Below are 17,228 nucleotides of genomic sequence, written 5' to 3'. Positions count from 1 at the left end.
ATCACGGGAGCCAGGAACCAACTGCATCACTGTGCTGAGCACCATTCTTTGCCCAGAGTGTCTCCAGCCTGCACTTGGGTACCACAGTTTGAGGGCAGTCTGCACCTCCTTGGTAAATTTGGTGGGGATAAAAGATTACAGCATAGTGACATCTGGGATCACAGTGAAATGACTTAAAGAGAAAGGATGATCTCTAATCCCTTCTCAGCTTGGGAGTGGCTGCAGGCAATCATTAGATTGTTTCAAATCTCATAATAATGTAATAAACAATTGGAACATCACCAGACACCTGTGTCATGCAAATTTTAGGATTAAAACAGAAAATTGAGTTTTGCACAGCAGTCACCTGTTGGTAATCTGGGCTGGACAGGGTATATATAACTGTCCGATCTACATGGGGTGTCAGGCCATCCGAGGTAAACCATGGAAGGACTTCTGTTCCTGGGGCTTGTTGCAGTGATTTCGGAAGCATTTCCCGTTGGAATGCACTCCGGGTAAGGAACGACCCTGCATGTGTCGCAGGCGAGATGAAACTGGGGAATTGTCCCAGACAAATTCAATCTGACTTTATTTTTTTGTTCTGTAAGGGATAAAGTTTTGCGCCTGAGGCCTGGAAATGAACAGCACGTCCAGTTCTTAAAGACCATGTCTGACACTGAGAAGGTAAGTATTTCTTATTGCCAGATGAAGCTGAAGTCAGTGCAGGTAAACTAAAGAACTAATTGGGTCCTTTCTGTGCATGTAGGTGGATTTCTGGTTGCCAACCTGGGCAGAGTTATTGATGATAAACTCGACTGCAGACATCAGGGTCCCTGCAGAGTGGGTCTCCGAAATTCTAAGTGAGCTGGACAAGATTGGATTAAAATATGAGTCAGTTTCAAATTCCGTCTAAACATTCATCAGGTCTTATCATTGTTTAATAACTCCATTTCTACTGGAAATGAAACAATGCTTTGTCTCCTCCAGGGTATTAAATGAAAACCTGCAAGTCTTGATTACAGACCAGCTCAATGAGACGTTATCAAGAGCAAACTACAATTATGAAAATTATCATAGTTGGGAACAGGTAAAATGAATTTTATTGCAGGATTGTTTCGAATTGTTCACACGGTCTCGTTTAGGACAGTTGGTAGCTGGTCTAATTATGACAATCTCACTTTGACCAAATTAATATTCAGCAGCTCTTGGGAAATATGCAGATCATTTGTCCAAGCATTGGTTGGCGGATAAATCCTGACCAGACACTGGGTGAATACTCTGATTTTCTAACAATATTTCTTTCGGTGATGATAGTACCAGTATTCAGATCATTATATCTGGTTAGAAGCCTACTGAAATTCCCTAACAATAGAAAACCTCTACTAGGATGAAAATGGACATTAGCAAAAACTACAAACATGAGTAAGTCTTTAGATGCTGGAAATCCAAAGCAACACAAACCAAATGCTGGATGAACTCAGCAGATCAGGCAGCATCAATGGAAAAGAGTAAACAGTTAACATTAAGGACCACGATCCTTCATTAGCCCTGATGAAGGATCTCGGCCTGAGACATTGACTGTTTACTCCTACCCATAGATGCTACCTGAACTGTCAAGTTCTTTTAGCAGTAACTGTTGGGGTTTATTTACATTTCCTGAAAATATTAATGCCTTTTAATCATCATGCTTTCTTCGCTGGAATATGCAATGAATTGTATTTAATTATGTCAACCTAAAATTGACCATATTTTGTATAAACCACTTCACCTCCCTTGAAATGGCATGCATGCAATCTGTTTAATCAATTTAATAACAAAGACTTGCTATTAAGGCATTTCATGCACTACATCAGAACTGTAAGAATTTGGCAGAAAATTAATTTACAGCAAGTTCCTATAGCATCCCTCTTGGAAATATGCAGGTCATCATTTCAGGCATTGATTGATGGATAATACTAACTGAGACATTGAGAGACTTGAGTGATTCTAAGAATTATTCATTTGGACCCTTTGCACCTATTTGTTTTACCAAATCAAAGTATCTCCAACAATGTAGCCACCTCTTAATAGTCCTACACTGGAGCGTGAGCTTGGATTATGTGCTCATGTGTGGTGTGATTTTGGAACCCACATCTTTTTGGAGTTACAGCTTGTATCACATGCTGCAACACGAGAGAGGTTAGTTGTATAGCTCTCCTTTCAGCAGCATCAGATCGAAGATCAAAGTAACCCTCTGTTCACTAAGCCATGGGTTCCTGTTACTCCTTGGTCTTCAGGTGCCCAAAGATCTGTTTCAATTGCCGCCAGTAAATATTTCTAACACAAAAGGTGCTTTGTGTGTGTGGTCAGCTAGCTCCTGGATCATGCCATGCTCAGCAAAGTGGCTCTAGTGTTTTCTAATACAACAGCCAGAATCTCATCACAGGTTCTGTCTATGGTGAACCGCAGGGCAGTGCAGCCAGTGTGGACTCCCTGCTATCCTTGTTGGTTCGGTTGACTGCTTTTCTTCGGGGCACTGACCAAAAAGTTCTCTCTTTTCTGTGTCCTTGAGACCTTTAAGGCTGTTTCTGTGGCTGTTGTTGCTTTGGTAGCAGGTATAGAGAGAACAGATGAGATAATGTGGTGGCCATTCCATGAGATATCAATACCTGATGTTCTGTAGGGAATGCAATCATCCTTCTGGAATCACCATGGAATATTATCAATAGCTTGTAATCTATCAAAATCTTCTTTATCAGACCAAAACATCTGAACTAATAACAGTACAGGTACATCCAGACTTAATAAAGCTTTGATTATCAATTGTAGATTGAAGCTTGGACTGCCAAAATAGCGGAAAACAACCCAAAGCTAATTTCCCGGGTAGAAATTGGAAAGAGCTTTGAGGGAAGAAGCATCTATCTCCTTTGGGTAAGATCATATTTAAGTTGCATTTATTGTCATGTGTACAAGTACCATGAGATACGGATACAATGAAAACATTGCTTGTAGTAGCAGCATAGGCACATTGGTATAAGCAGCTCACAGAATGTAAATTATAAATAAATTATACAAGACAGTGCGAAGAGAGAGAGTGCAATAGAAGGCAAAAACAAGACCTAAGTACAACAAACAAAAACACAGTTGGAGTCAAATCCATGGAAGTGGAAGAGGTGGTCAATGGTGTTCCATTGTTTAGATAGGATTAGAGTTGTGCAGATCGGTTCAAGAACCTGATGGTTGCAGGAAAGTAGCTATTCCTGAACCTTGTGATGTGGGATGTCAGGCTTGTATAACCTGACTGGTGGGTATCCTTGATGATTACCTGCGGCCTCTATCATCCAATATTCCACTTGTGTTGTGGGGGTTGCTGGTCTCCCAGTCGCACCCCGCCAACTTGCACCTAAGGAGCAAGGGCTAAATTTCCTAGACATAAGAGATATTGCAAATGTCAGAAATCTTGAACTGCACACAAAAAAAATGCTTAACAAGTCAAGCAGCATCTATGGAGTGGAATAAAGAGTCAATGTTTGGGGCCAATTCTCTTCCTGATGAAGAGTCTCAGCTTCAAATATTGATTGTTTATACCCTTCTGTAGATGCTGCCTGACTTGCTAGTTTCCTCCAGAAATTTTTGTTGCTCAACAGCTGAATTTTCTCTCTCAGATATGGGGTGTCATTGCTGTGTTAATCTAGAAGCCATTGGAAAGCAGTTTTAGTGACAGTGGATGAGGTCTAGGTGGCCAGTCATTAGCGAAAGAGGGTTGATAATTTAGTGGCATTGGTGAGATTGGTGAGGTCATAAATATTCTGCTTTTGGGCCAGGTGAGAGAGGATTTCCCAGCTTTGGGGAAACCCAAACAACTGAAAGCCTGAGTTTGCACGAGGCGATCCTTTTGAAACGTTGGGGAGCTTTTTCTAGGTCCATTGAGGGTACTAGTGAACTACTGCTCAGATGTTCCTGCTCCCCAATAAACACCTGCCCCTCCCTCTACCAATGGAACCTTCTACCACAATTGTTCAAACACTCCTCCCCAGATCAGAGTCTCCTGGACCCTCCCCTAGATTAATGCTCTTTCTCCCAATGTGTCCATTTGTTTTCATAGACCAGAGGGGTTTCAGATGATCAACCATCTTGTCAGTGGGCTGGAATTCCAGTTGGATTCTGTAGGATATTTAGAAACCATCCTATCCGAGATTCCTGAATTGACATCCAAACACCACCCCTGCCCCAACAAAACTTGTCTTTGGCTCAAGTCCAGATCTGCACGTTTAGATTTAAAAAACCAGAAATGCTGGAAGGACTCAGCTATAAGAAGCTGAGAGATGGATAGAGAGTAGTGGATGATTGGAATATACAGTTAGGGCAGATGGTAGTGGCAAATAGAACAAAGGCATTTAAGATGCCTTTAAGAAGTGCATGAATGTGCAGAGAATGAAGTGATGTGGACATTATGTAAGCAGAAGGGATTAGTTTGGTCAGATTTAATTACTAGTTTAATTACATCATGTACAACACAGGGGTTGAAGGTCCTGTACCTGTACTGTACTGCTCTAGGTTCTATGTTTTATGTTTTCCACCCTTCCTCTAGTTCTGGTCCTTGACCTGAACCACTTACCAGTTTCTCTTTCCATGAGAACTGCTTGACTGACTGAGTTCTTCCAGCTTTCAGGTTCCCGCATCTACAGTTTTGTTTGTTCTGCATTCTCTAAAGGCTTGATTAGATTCATGGTTATACGTGACAGTACTAGCTGGTAATTTGATGACAGCCTCCAATTCCCTTCTTCAAGGTTGGCAAGAGAAAAGGTGTGGTGAAACCTGCCATCTTCATGGAATGTGGGATCCACGCCCGGGAATGGATTTCTCCCGCCTTTTGCCAGTGGTTTGTGAAGGAGGTCAGTGGAGAAACCTCAGCTGTGGAATTTAGTTACAGAAGCTTTCTTACTGACATTGAGAAACATACAATTCATTCTGAATCCATTATATTTCGTAGGCTGTTGAATCCCATGAAACTGGCTCCCCCCTGAAGACACTTCTCAATGAATTTGATTTCCTGGTTGTTCCAGTTGTAAATGTGGATGGTTACTCTTACACCTGGACTGGGGTAAGCATCATTGTGTAAAATATTGTGCAAATGATACTACTTGGCTGAGCATTGACTTGGTTCTCTTCCAATCTATCCATCTGACTGGTCATAGGCCAGGAATCCACTGCAATGTTATTTTCTTCCCATATCTACAGTATTGATCAGGTATTGTCCTCAGCACCCATGTCAGTGGGTAAAACTGAACCTGCTTCATTCACTCGTTTATTCAACCCTGTGCAATGATGCTACCCCAATGCAGAGTTCTCAGCTGTCTTATATCACATGATGAGGCCTCTGTCGGTCAGAGTCAACCATAGATGTTGCATCTTAATTGTCTAGATTTGCAAGCCAGGGCAGTACGATATATAGAGCAAGCTGTTGCCCATTTAGCAAGCTTCCTCTCTCCAGACATCTGATGAACACAAAGTAACAGCAGAGACCGATACAGTTTGGTACCAGCAGCATCACATGAATTGCCAGTCTGCATTGAACTCAACTGTGTTGGCATGTGGCCAGGTGGTTAAGGGGTTTGTCTAGTGATTTGAAGGTCGCTGGTTCGATCCCTGGCTGAGGCAGTGTGTGTGTCCTTGTGTGCAAGGCATTTAACCGCACATTGCTTTGCGACGATAACGGTGCCAAGCCGTATGGGTCCTAATGTCCTTTCCTTGGACAACATCGGTGGCGTGGAGAGGGGGAGACTTGCAGCATGGGCAACTGCTGGTCTTCCATACAACCTTGTCCAGGCCTGCATCCTGGAAACCTTCCAAGGCGCAAATCCATGGTCTCATGAGACTAACGAATGCCTATATTGAACTCAACGTAGGACTGCCTTAGAGACTCCAGCTCCAGATTTTTCCCTCAGTTTACTCCTAAAGCCTTCCTCATGAGTGGGAGTAGCCTCAAGGCCGCAGCGATTTGAGGTCAGAGTTTTCCTTCTCCTAGATGAGTTGACAGCCCCATCTGCCTGAAGTGACTAGTTCTAAGGCGACAGTGATCCACCTTCTCCTGTCAGTAGATACAGTTCCTCTGGGTTTAGTAGCTAAACCACATGTGAAGGCCAGGAGCTGGATTTGGTTGTCAGAGGCTAATTGAGGTGCACATCATTGGAATTTCTCCCCACTACTACCCCAGCTATAACAGCCTTGAGGAACCCTGTATCACAGTTCATATGGAACTTATTATACCCTAAGAAAAATTACATATGGCCTACATCATCTAAATCCTGAATCAAATTTAAACCTAAGTTTGCTATCAAATGTCCAAATACCTGCTCAGTATGCACAAAAACCTACTTGCAACATCATATAAACAACATTCACAAGGAAAATACAAATCAAACATAAATTATATACAAGTTTTACCAGAAGCAAACATAATTTTTTTTAAAAAACAAGGTTTATTTTAGTGCAAAGTGATTAGAGTGTTGCTAATCTGTACTGGTGATTAGGTTTCGCCAGTTGATTGAAGAACCAAATGGTTGGAGGGAAGTAGATGAACCAAGTCTGACTTGTTTAATTAGAAAGGGACACTTGTTCTGTTACACAAAAAAGAAATTGCCTGCAGCAGCCATGAAATTTTATAATTGTTATAAATACGTTATAAATGTTATAATATGTGGATGTCTCTGGGTCTGCCCAATTCTCTTCCACTCATTGCTCTTATCAAGCTAATCTGAAAGCTGATTGGATTTAGCAGGTAAACTAGTGTCAGGTGTAAAGCGGCGCACTATCACAACCTCCCTGCTTGCTCTGAACTGTCATACTGTTCTACTGCATCCAGTAGTGGATGAGTGGAAACAAATAAGGAAAATGGTGCAAACACACAGCAGGTCAGGCAGCATCTGTGGAAGAGGGAGCAGAATGGAGTTAATGCTTCAGCTGAATAACCATTCGTCAGAACTCAATTTTAATGAAAGGTGTTTGAAATAAAACATCAACTCTATTTCTCACTCTCTACAGATACTACCTGATCCGTTGAATTTTCTGGCATTTTCAGATTACTAACAACGGTAGTGATTTTACTTCAGTTTCTAGATGGAGAGAAGTTGTTTGTCCAGATAAGCAATTTAAAGGGATGAGAGTGTGGAAAGTGCTGCAAGAGGAGATGGTGGATGTGGGTTCAATTTTAACACAGACGAGATGTTGAGAAGTTTGGTTAAATATCAATCGCCTTCACAAATCAATGTATTGAGTACAGAAGATAGGATGTTATGTTGAAGTTGTATAAGATAGTTGTGAGGCCTAATTTGCAGTATTGTGTTCAGTTTTGGTCACCTAAACATGGTTGTCAGAGTACAGAGAAAATTCACAAGAATGTTGCTGGTTCTGAAGGACCTGAGTTATAAGGAAAGATTGAATAGGTGAGTACTGTATTCCCTAGAACATAGAAGATTGAGAGGAGATTTGATAATGGTATACAAAATTATGAGGGGTATAGATAGGGTAAATGAAAACAGGTATTTTCCTCTGAGGTTGGGTGGGACTACAACCAGAGGTCAAGAGTTAAGCGTGAAACATGAAAAGTTTAAGGGGATCATAAAGGGAAACTTCTTCACTAGGAGAGTCTTGAGAGTGTGGAATGAGATGCCAGCTCAGGTGGTGCATACAAGCTTGACTTCAAAGTTTAAGAGACGTTCGGAAAGGTACATATGGAGGGCTATGGTCCCAGTGCAGGTCAATGAGAGTGGACAGTTCAAGTGGTTTCAGCATGGGCTAGATGGACCAAAGGGCCTGTTTCTGTGCTGTACTTCTCTATGACGATGACGCTAAGTAAATGGATGGGAGGGTAGTAAGGTCTATGCAGAATAATAGTTTGGCTAGATGGGTCCGTTTTTGTGCTGTTGTTCTCTAAGTCTCTAAGCAAAGGGAGGTCTGAAGCCATTGCAACTGGAGGCTTCCCCAGCCAGAGGTCAGCAATGCATTAGAGAGGTACAAGGTAATAAGAGACAAGGATAGTGTGGAGAATTGGAGTCATTTTCTCAGGGCAGAAATGACTAACACGAGAGGGCATAATTTTAAGTGATTAGAGGAAAGTATACTGCAGGTGAAGGTCAGAGGAAAGTTCTTTACACAGAGTGGTGGGCGGCAGTAGAGCAGACATATTAGTCATATTTGAGGGACTCTCAGAAAGGCATAACAAAATGATGGGCTATATAGGAGAGGTGGGGTGGAGATATGTCTATACCAAAGGAGGTGTATGGTGTTCCTTCCCTCTGCTAGCCTGCAGGTCACCCTTGGGCAAGGTGTAGCACTTGCATAGTCCCCTGATCAGGGTCACGTAAAACCATGGGAGCAGGTCATATGAGCCTCAGTAGCAAACCATTTCTGTGGAATTTGTCAAAAATGATCACGGTTATGGAGACCATGATCACCCACGTCTTACGACATGGCTCACAATGGTGATGATGATATAGGAGTGAAGTGCTTATCTTCGAGTAGGTTAAAGGGTCAGCGCTACATCATAGGCTGAAAGCCCATACTGTGCTGTAACGTACAATCTTCAATATTAATCCAGAGGTACTGTGCTGAGGTGCTGCACCATTAAATCATAATTATTGTACCTGAGGGAAATGGCACAGATTGAAAGTCTGCATAAATTATACCTGTAATGAAGAAGCCAACTACTGTATGTGCCTATTTTCTGTGTTTTGTATGTAGAATCGATTTTGGAGGAAAACACGCTCCAGATATCCGGGCAATTACTGTACAGGCACCGACGCCAACCGAAACTTTGCTGCCAAGTGGTGCTGTGAGTTTATCCGTTTTGACAGAGACCTTCTGCAAGCCTAGCTTTGAAATGGTTTTAGTTTTTATGTCTGTGGTAAGGAACAATGCCAATGAATCAGAAATTGCTCATTCCTGCTGCTCCAGTGTTGACACCCGATGTTCATCCAGAATTGTATTGGGTGGTTTGGCTGTGAATTTCAGAGATCGGGCCCGGGCTATTTCCACCCTGAAATGTGTGCGAGACACAGGCAGGAAGTGACTCTTGGACGGTTGAATGGCTTTATTATGATTAACAGCTTTTACGGGCATTTTCCTGAGCTTGTCAGTCAGCAGGTCAATCACAACATAAGGTCTGTGGAAATCTCACAAAGGAAAAAAGAATGCTTAGTTTTCACCATCACTTCATAGCGGATCCTTTGACAAGTTGGCCTGACATGACACTCTGTGACTTCCTTCACCTCAAATAAATTAAATTATAATTGAATTTGAATGTTACTGGTGCTTAATGAGGAAATGTGAAGAAAGACTTCATTAGTTTTGGGAAATGTACTTCCTGCTGCCTAGGAGACAAAACTAAAATCTCTTTGAGGCCTACTTTGAAAAAGTTTGCTTTCTCAATAGGACTTCTAAGTAGGGTTGTCAATTGTCCCGTATTAGCCGGGACATCCCGTATATTGGGCTAAATTGGTTTGTCCCATACAGGACCGCCCTTGTCCCGTATTTCCCCCGCTAAGGTAGAGCGTTCCTATGAAACTTTTCGTGCCGAAATGGCGTAAAGCGAAGAACCAATTACCATTAATTTATATGGGAAAAAATTTTGGAGCGTTCCCAGACCCAAAAAATAACCTACCAAATCATACCAAATAACGCATAAAACCTAAAATAACACTGACATATAGTAAAAGCAGGAATGATATGATAAATACACAGCCTATATAAAGTAGAAATAATGTGTGTACAGTGAAGTTGGGAAGATTAAGCCAAAACCGATTTGTAGAAAAAAATCGGCACATACACGCATGCACACGTCATGTAGGCGCACGTCACGCATGCGCACACAGATGCCCGTGCAAGGCTTCATGGTCATGGTAGTCTTTCTTGGGGTAAACACAGATGCCCCATATTTGACTGCTACTTTTGTCCCTTATTTGGGAGTGAGAAAGTTGGCAACCCTACTTCTTAGAGACCCCCATGCACTGCTCCCCTGTAATTTCTGCTCTTCGACTACAATCTTGCCCAGACTCAATACCACAGAGACATATCCTTCTTAATGAACTCCCCAATTTCACCTGAGGAATTGAGCAGGTCAGGCAGTGTCTACGGAGAGGAGTAAACAGTCAATGAATGGGGCCAGGACCCTTCATCAGTACTGAGAAGGAGCTTCTGCAGCAGTCCAAGTATAATCCTGATCTCTGATGCTGTCTGTGTGAAGTTTCACTGATGTTCCTCAGACAGAGTGAGTTTGCTTTGTGTGTTTCAGTTTCCTCTTAAACTCCCATGCTGTGTAGGCTGGTAGGTTAATGGGCGTCAAAAGTTCACCCTTTTATGTAGATAAGTGAGTCTGGGGTAATAGGTGGGTATGTGGGGAGAATACAATCTGATTAGTGTAAGCAGGTTGCTTGATGCAGATGCTAGACTGGACTCAATGTGTTGAAGGTCCTATCTCCATGCTCCATGACTCCCTGAAAATGACTTTTCTAATCCACAGCCACTGGTGCCTCGAAACATCCATGTTCTAGCGTTTACTGTGGACCATCCGTGGAATCTGAATCGGAAGTCAAAGCTGTTGCGAACTTTGTCCGTGAACACGTTCACCACATCAAGGCATATCTCGCGTTCCACTCGTACTCCCAGCTTCTTCTGTTTCCCTATGGCTATACCTTATCATACTCAATGGATCATGAAGAGCTGGTAAGTTGCTGTGTAAGTTATTGATAAGTTTAAAGTCTATGTAGAATTCTCTTGTTTACTTGAGAAATTGCCTGATGCATTAACGCAACATTTAAAACTAGGAAAACAAGATGGAAAGATAAACTTATCTCTGCATTTAGGATCTTTTGCTTTATTTTGCTTGTGTTCTTTTTCATTAACCGGTCAATCAAATGGCTTCATCTAAAACGCAACAATCCTGGCCTTCGTCCTATCCATTCCTCCCTCACCCTCTGTTTCCTTGATGTTATCCTATGCACAATTTGTTCTTTGTCACTCTACACTTTGGGTGTTAGATTTTTTTTCCATAGGTTCTCTTGAGTTTCCTGTTTTCTAGCTGCCTGCAAGGAGACAAATCTCAAAGTTGTATAGTGTATACTTACTTTGACATGAAAAATCATTCCCTCCTTCCCCATTCTCACAAAGAACCTCAGTCTGAACCATTGACTCTGCCTGGCTTCTGAGTCGCTCCTATTTTTTCCTTTTTATTTCAGATTTCCAACATCCACAGGTTTTAATCCGGTGTTCATTAGCAAGTATTTATCAGAACATATCTATATTTCTGCTCCACACTTCCTGTTTATTAACTTGAGGATTTTGTTTGCCTGTATGTCATTAGTTTGTTCTGGTACCTTTATAGATCTGTGTGACTTTGATTGTAAAGATCCAGGAAAATGCAATAATTTCTTTGTGCTGTGTTACTTTATTCTATGGTTTGTCTTTATTGCTATGGGTGGGAGGGGGGGGAGGTTTATGCTATTGTGACAGACATGACATGGTGAGTGTCCACAGCAGCAAAAGTGTTTGCACATGGGGTGAGTGTGTTGATCTAATGTACTGCCACACTGTTAGTAAAGCAGAGTAGGCTTCTCCTCCTGGCCTCTCCAGACAGGCTCCTTGACTTTGGGCACCATGATGGAGCAACAAACAGACAACTATATAGAAGATCAGACTAATCCCTCCTGTCTTTCATTTTGACATTCGGTGATAACAAAGATTGTTTCTGGTGATTTTCTTTCAGAATGCCCTAGCTGGAAATGCGGTCGCAGAATTGCGAAGCCTTCATGGAACTAACTATTACTATGGTCCTGGAATATCAATAATATGTAAGCATCTTATTATTAGATCATAGAATCAGAGAGCCACACAGCATAGAATCGTTGATTTCAGCCTTGACAACTGAGCAAACGAAGTTCCCTGTGATAGCAAATCCTGACAATTTGTGGTCCACTTGGAGAAATAATTTCTCCTTAGAAAAAGAGACTCTTCAGCCCATTTTGTCTATGTCATCCATGGCACCCTCCAAACTAGTCTCTTTTGCCCCCTACTCCCCTTTTAGCCCATATACTTCTAAACTCTTCCTATCCATGTACATATCCAAAAGTCTTTTGAAAGTGTTCTGTCCATGTTTATTAATCTGGGTCCTGAATGGTCGATCTCTTATACTAAGGTTCCTAGTTCCACATCCTCTTGTCTGAGGCTTCCTAGTCAAACCTCCCAAACACATCTTGGTGTGCTAAGTACTGTGTAGGGACTGTTGTCCAATGTGGTTTTCCCTAAATAGCAAGATTGGGAAAAATTACATTGAAGGTAACAGCATTCCACAGTGGTGTGATAGAAGAGCCTTTGTACATCTTCATCTGTTGGTGATTGTTTCTCCAAATGGGACCTGTGTGCTGGGAAGTGAGCAAACCACACAGCGCTTTATCCATGATGGTCACATTTAAAGAGTTGTAAAGGCTAATATTTGGGTGAGGGAGGATACAGGGGTGGGGATGGTTTGGAGGGCAATGTGTTGTTTTCCTCTGTGTCTGGCCACAACTGACCCAGAAAAATCACGTGTGACAGTGGAAAAATGTGTATGGAACCGGAGGAGGTAGCGGAGGTACTTAATGAATGCTTTGTTTCAGTATTCACTATGGAAAAGGACCTTGGCAACTGTAGGGATGGCTTACAGTGGACTGAAGAGCATGAGCATATAGACATTAAGAAAGGGGATATGCTGGAGCTTTCGGAAAGCGCCAAATAGGACAAGATATACCCTAGGCTACTGTGGGAGGAGAGGAAGGAGATTGCTGAGCCTCTGGCAATGATCTTTGCATCATCAATGGGGACAGGAGAGGTTTCAGAGGATTGGAAGGTTGCAGGTATTGTTCCCTTATTCAAGAAAGGGAGTAGAGAAAGCCCAGGAAGTTATCTTACTTCAGTGGTTGGTAAGTTGATGGAGGAGATCCTTAGAAGCAGGGTTTATGAATATTTGGAGAGGCAAATGATTAGGAATAGCCAGCATGGCTTTGTCAAAGGCAGGTCGTGCCTTACGAGCCTGATTGAATTTTTTGAGGATGTGACTAAACAGATTGATAAAGGTAGAGCCGTAGATGTAGTGTACATGGATTTCAGCAAGGCATTTGATAAGGTACCCCATGCAAGACTTGTTGAGGAAGTAAAGAGGCATTGGATCCAAGGGGATCTTGCTTTGTGGATCCAGAAGTGGCTTGCCCACAGAAGGCAAAGAATGGTTGTAGACAGGTCATATTCTGCATGGAGGTCGGTGACCAGTGGTGCGCCTCAGGGATCTGTTCTGGGACCCCTCCTTTTCGTGATTTTTATAAATGACCTGGTTGAGGATGGGTTAGTAAATTTGCTGATGACACAAAGGTTGGGGGTGTTGTGGATAGTGTGGAGGGCTGTCAGAGGTTACAGTGGGACATTGATAGAATGCAAAACTGGACTGAGAAGAGGCAGATGGAGTTCAACACAGATAAGCGTGAGCTGCTTCATTTTGGTAGGCCAAATAAGATGGCAGAATGTAGTATTAATGGTAAGACTCATGACAGTGTGGAGGATCAGAGGGATCTTGGGGTCCAAGTCCATAGGACACTCAAAGCTGCTGCACAGGTTGACTGTGTTGTTAAGAAGGCATAAAGTGTATTGGTCTTCATCAACCATGTGATTGAGTTTAGGAGCCGAGAGGTAATGTTACAGTTATATAGGACCCTGGTCAGACCAAACTTGGATTACTGTGCTCAGTTCTGGTCACCTCACTACAGGAAGGATGTGGAAACTATAGAAAGGCTGCAGAGGAGATTTACAAGGTTGTTGCCTGGATTGGGCAGTATGTCTTATGAGAATAGGTTGAGTGAACTTGGGTTTTACTCCTTGGAACGACAGAGGATGAGAGGTGACCTGATAGAAGTGTATAAGATGATGAGAGGCATTGATCTTTTAGATAGTCAGAGGTTTTTTCCCAGGGCGGAAATGACTAACACATGAGGTCACAGTTTTAAGGTGCTTGTAAGAAGCTACAGAGCGGATGTCTGGAGGTTAGTTTTTTACGCAGGGAGTGGTGAGTGCGTGGAATGGGCTGCTGGTGACTGTGGTGGAGGCGGATATGATAGGGTCTTTTAAGAGACTCTTGGATAGTTATATGGAGCTTAGAAAAATAGGGGACTATGGGTAACCCTAGGAAATTTCTAAAGTAAGTACATGTTCAGCACAGCATTGTGGGCCAAAGGGCCTGTATTGGCCTGCTCTGCTTCAGACCACTGTCAACAGTGGGTCACCAACAAAACATCGAGAGCTACTCAGATTTAGAACAGTGAACATAAAACAGAACAGCACAGTGTGGGTAATTTAGCACACAGTGTTGTGCCGACCTACAGATAATTACTCCACAATCAATCTAACCGATCGAGCCCGCACCAGAGTCAGAATCAGGTTTAATATCCCCAGCATATGTCACAAAATTTGTTGTTTTCCAGTAGCAATAGCAGAATAGTGCAATCTATAATTTTTAAAAAACTACAAATTACAATTAAAAAAATATGAAATTATATTAAATAAGTAGTGCAAAAAGATAGCAAGAAAGAAAATAAAAATGAGGTAGTGTACATGGGTTTATTGTCTATTCAGAAATCAGGTGACAGAGGATGCAGCCTTTTTAAAGTATTACATTTTGAAGATGACCTCGATGCTTGGGAGGTTGGTGCCCTTGACTGAACTGGCTGAGTTTGCAACTTTTTGCAGCTTTTCCCAGTCTTATGCTGTGCCCCGCCATACCACATGGTGATGCAACCAGTTAAAGTGCTCTCTACCGTACATCTATAGAAATTTGCTGGAGTCTTTGCTAACATAACCAAGTCTCCTCAAACTCCTCAGGAAGTATATGTAGCCTCTGTCATGCCTGGGTAGATCTTCAGAGATATTGACAGCCAGAAACCTGGGACTGTTCTCACTTTCCACCATGAGGACTGGTGTGTATTCCTTCAACTTTACCTTCCTGATGTCCACAATTAATTCTTTGGGCTTACTGACATTGAGTGCAAGGTTGTTATTGCACTTAACATAATGCTCCATTTTTCCTACACCCTTGAGCCTATCTGAGAGTCCCTAGTGTATGTGTCTCTGCCACCACCCCTGTCAGTGTGTTCTAAGTACTTACAGAACTCCGTGTAAAATAAAACCTAACTCTGACATCTCCCCTAAACTTTCCACCACTTACCATAAATGGATATCCCTGGGTATCAGCCATTGATGGTGGTAGCACAGCAGCAGTATGATTAGCGCAATGTTTTACAGAACGAGTGACCCGGGTTCAACTCCTGCAGCTCCCTGAAATGAGTTTGTACGTTCTCTCCATGACTGCGTGGCTTCTCCTGTGTGCTCCAGCTTCCTCCCACAGTCCAAAGACATACCGATTGATAGGTTAATTGGACATCGTAAATTTTCCAGTGATTAGGCTAGGATTAAGTCAGCAAGGGGTTGGAGAGGACAAAATAGTGAGCAGGAATAACTTGGCCCTTTTCAGATAGGAGGAATTTAACTGCTACGGTATCCTGTGGATCAGTTCTTGGTCCTCAATTGTTTAAGACACATGAGGAGGAATACATGGCTGGAAATGGCATTTGCTAACACGTTAGCTATAAGGATGTTATGCTTTATAAGGCATTGGACGGACTGCACTTGGAATATCATGAGCAGTTTTGTAAGAACTGCTTAGGTAAGAAAAGAGGTGCTGACATTGTAGAGGGTTCAGAAGAGGTTCACAAGAATGATTCTGGGAATGAAAGGGTTAAAGTATGAGGAGCATTTGATGACTCTGAGGCTGTACCAGCTGGAGTTTAGAGAATGAGGGGATCTCATTGAAACCTATCCAATGTTGACAAGCTGAGATAGAGTGGTTAGGGTGCTTCCTATGGTGGGGGAGTCCAGGACCAGAGGACACAGCATCAGAATAATGGTATGTCCATTTAGAACGGAGATGAGGAGGGATTTATTTAGCCAGAAGGTGGCGAATCTGTGGAACTCATTGACACAGATGGAGGCCAAATCATTAAGTATATTTAAAGTCGAGGTTGATAGATTCTTGTTTACTAAAGGCATCAAAGGTTACAGGAGAATGGAGTAGAGACAGATAATAAATCAGCCATGATGGAATGGTAGAGCATATTTCATGGGTTGAATGGCATAATTCTACTCCTGTGTATTATGTTCCATTTCAAGGTGATTGTGGTCCATTCATATGAGGGAGAGGGGAATAGAAGGCTACATGGCTGAGGTTGGACTAAATAGCTTGGGAAGGGTTCCTGATGATTGATTACATAGCCAGAGACCAGTTAGGCTGTTTCAGTGTTGGAATTTCTGAAGCTTTATTTAAGAAAGAAAGGCCACACTCTGGGCCCATCTTTATGGGCCATTCACTGTCTTCCTGCTCCTTCCATTCTCCAGGCAAGGCACTCCTGTGGTCTGTCCCAACAGGCTTTTAAGCCTACATTGTTATGCCTACCTGGGTTCTGCTAGTAGTTTACCACTGACCAGTTACTGAAATATCATCAAGTTCAAATGGGCCAGGAAGAGATCCAACCCAGTAAAGGAAAGCCTAAGGGATCAGAAAATATATTACTTGTCTGACTGTGTGGAATATTATACAATATATTCATTATACTGGCCTCAATTAAAAGTGTTTTCCCTTTAGATGCTGTAGCTGGAAGTTCATCAGACTGGGCCTATGATCTCGGCATCAAATATTCGTTAACCTTTGAACTCCGAGACACGGGTGAACATGGTTTCCTGTTGCCTGAGTCCCTGATCAAACCAACGTGTGAAGAGACTATGCTGGCAATCAACTACATCGCCACTTACGTTCTCAAGCTTTCTTCTTAAACCTCCTAATGACGCGGCAAAGTTAAAGGTGGATGTAGGCTGACTTTAGATTTAGAAATAAAAGCAATTTTGACTTTGAAAGTGTAAGTGATTGTATTTTTCACAAGTATAATTTACTTGCACACTTTCAGTAGGATAGCATTCACCTTGATAACTTGTTCTTGCTTTACTCATAGGATCATTCAGTCAGTGGCCACTTTATTAGGTACACCTGTACACCTGCTCACAATGCAATTATCTAATCAGCCAATCATGTGACAGTAACACAATGCATAAAAGTATGCAAACATAGTCAAGAGCTTCAGTTATTGTTCAGACGAAACATCAGAATGGAGGAGAAATATGATCTTCGAGACTTTAACCATGGA

The 17,228-nt window shown here is 42.3% G+C and overlaps 1 protein-coding gene across 1 annotated transcript; it reads left to right on the top strand.

Annotated features, from left to right (window-relative positions):
• The first annotated feature begins 423 nt into the window (after window positions 1-423).
• Window positions 424-16,868, top strand: LOC140197001 (carboxypeptidase B-like). The gene is made up of 11 exons (XM_072256933.1): window positions 424-494; window positions 588-663; window positions 746-870; window positions 967-1,066; window positions 2,788-2,889; window positions 4,749-4,853; window positions 4,952-5,062; window positions 8,701-8,791; window positions 10,478-10,680; window positions 11,720-11,804; window positions 16,673-16,868. Exons 1-11 carry the CDS (start codon window positions 424-426, stop codon window positions 16,858-16,860), a joined length of 1,257 nt encoding a protein of 418 aa, XP_072113034.1. The 3' UTR covers window positions 16,861-16,868.
• The last annotated feature ends 360 nt before the right edge of the window (window positions 16,869-17,228 follow it).

Source organism: Mobula birostris, chromosome 4 (assembly GCF_030028105.1).
Source record: "Mobula birostris isolate sMobBir1 chromosome 4, sMobBir1.hap1, whole genome shotgun sequence".
In the NCBI taxonomy this organism is placed as follows: domain Eukaryota; kingdom Metazoa; phylum Chordata; class Chondrichthyes; order Myliobatiformes; family Myliobatidae; genus Mobula; species Mobula birostris.
This window is presented reverse-complemented; position numbering and strand designations above follow the sequence as displayed.

Bases quoted from the DNA above. Each gene is read 5' to 3' on its own strand.
- LOC140197001 (XM_072256933.1), top strand. From the start codon at position 424: ATGGAAGGACTTCTGTTCCTGGGGCTTGTTGCAGTGATTTCGGAAGCA. The intron at 871-966 runs GTCAGTTTCAAA...TGTCTCCTCCAG, and splicing joins AAGATTGGATTAAAATATGA to GGTATTAAATGAAAACCTGC. The intron at 1,067-2,787 runs GTAAAATGAATT...TATCAATTGTAG, and splicing joins ATTATCATAGTTGGGAACAG to ATTGAAGCTTGGACTGCCAA.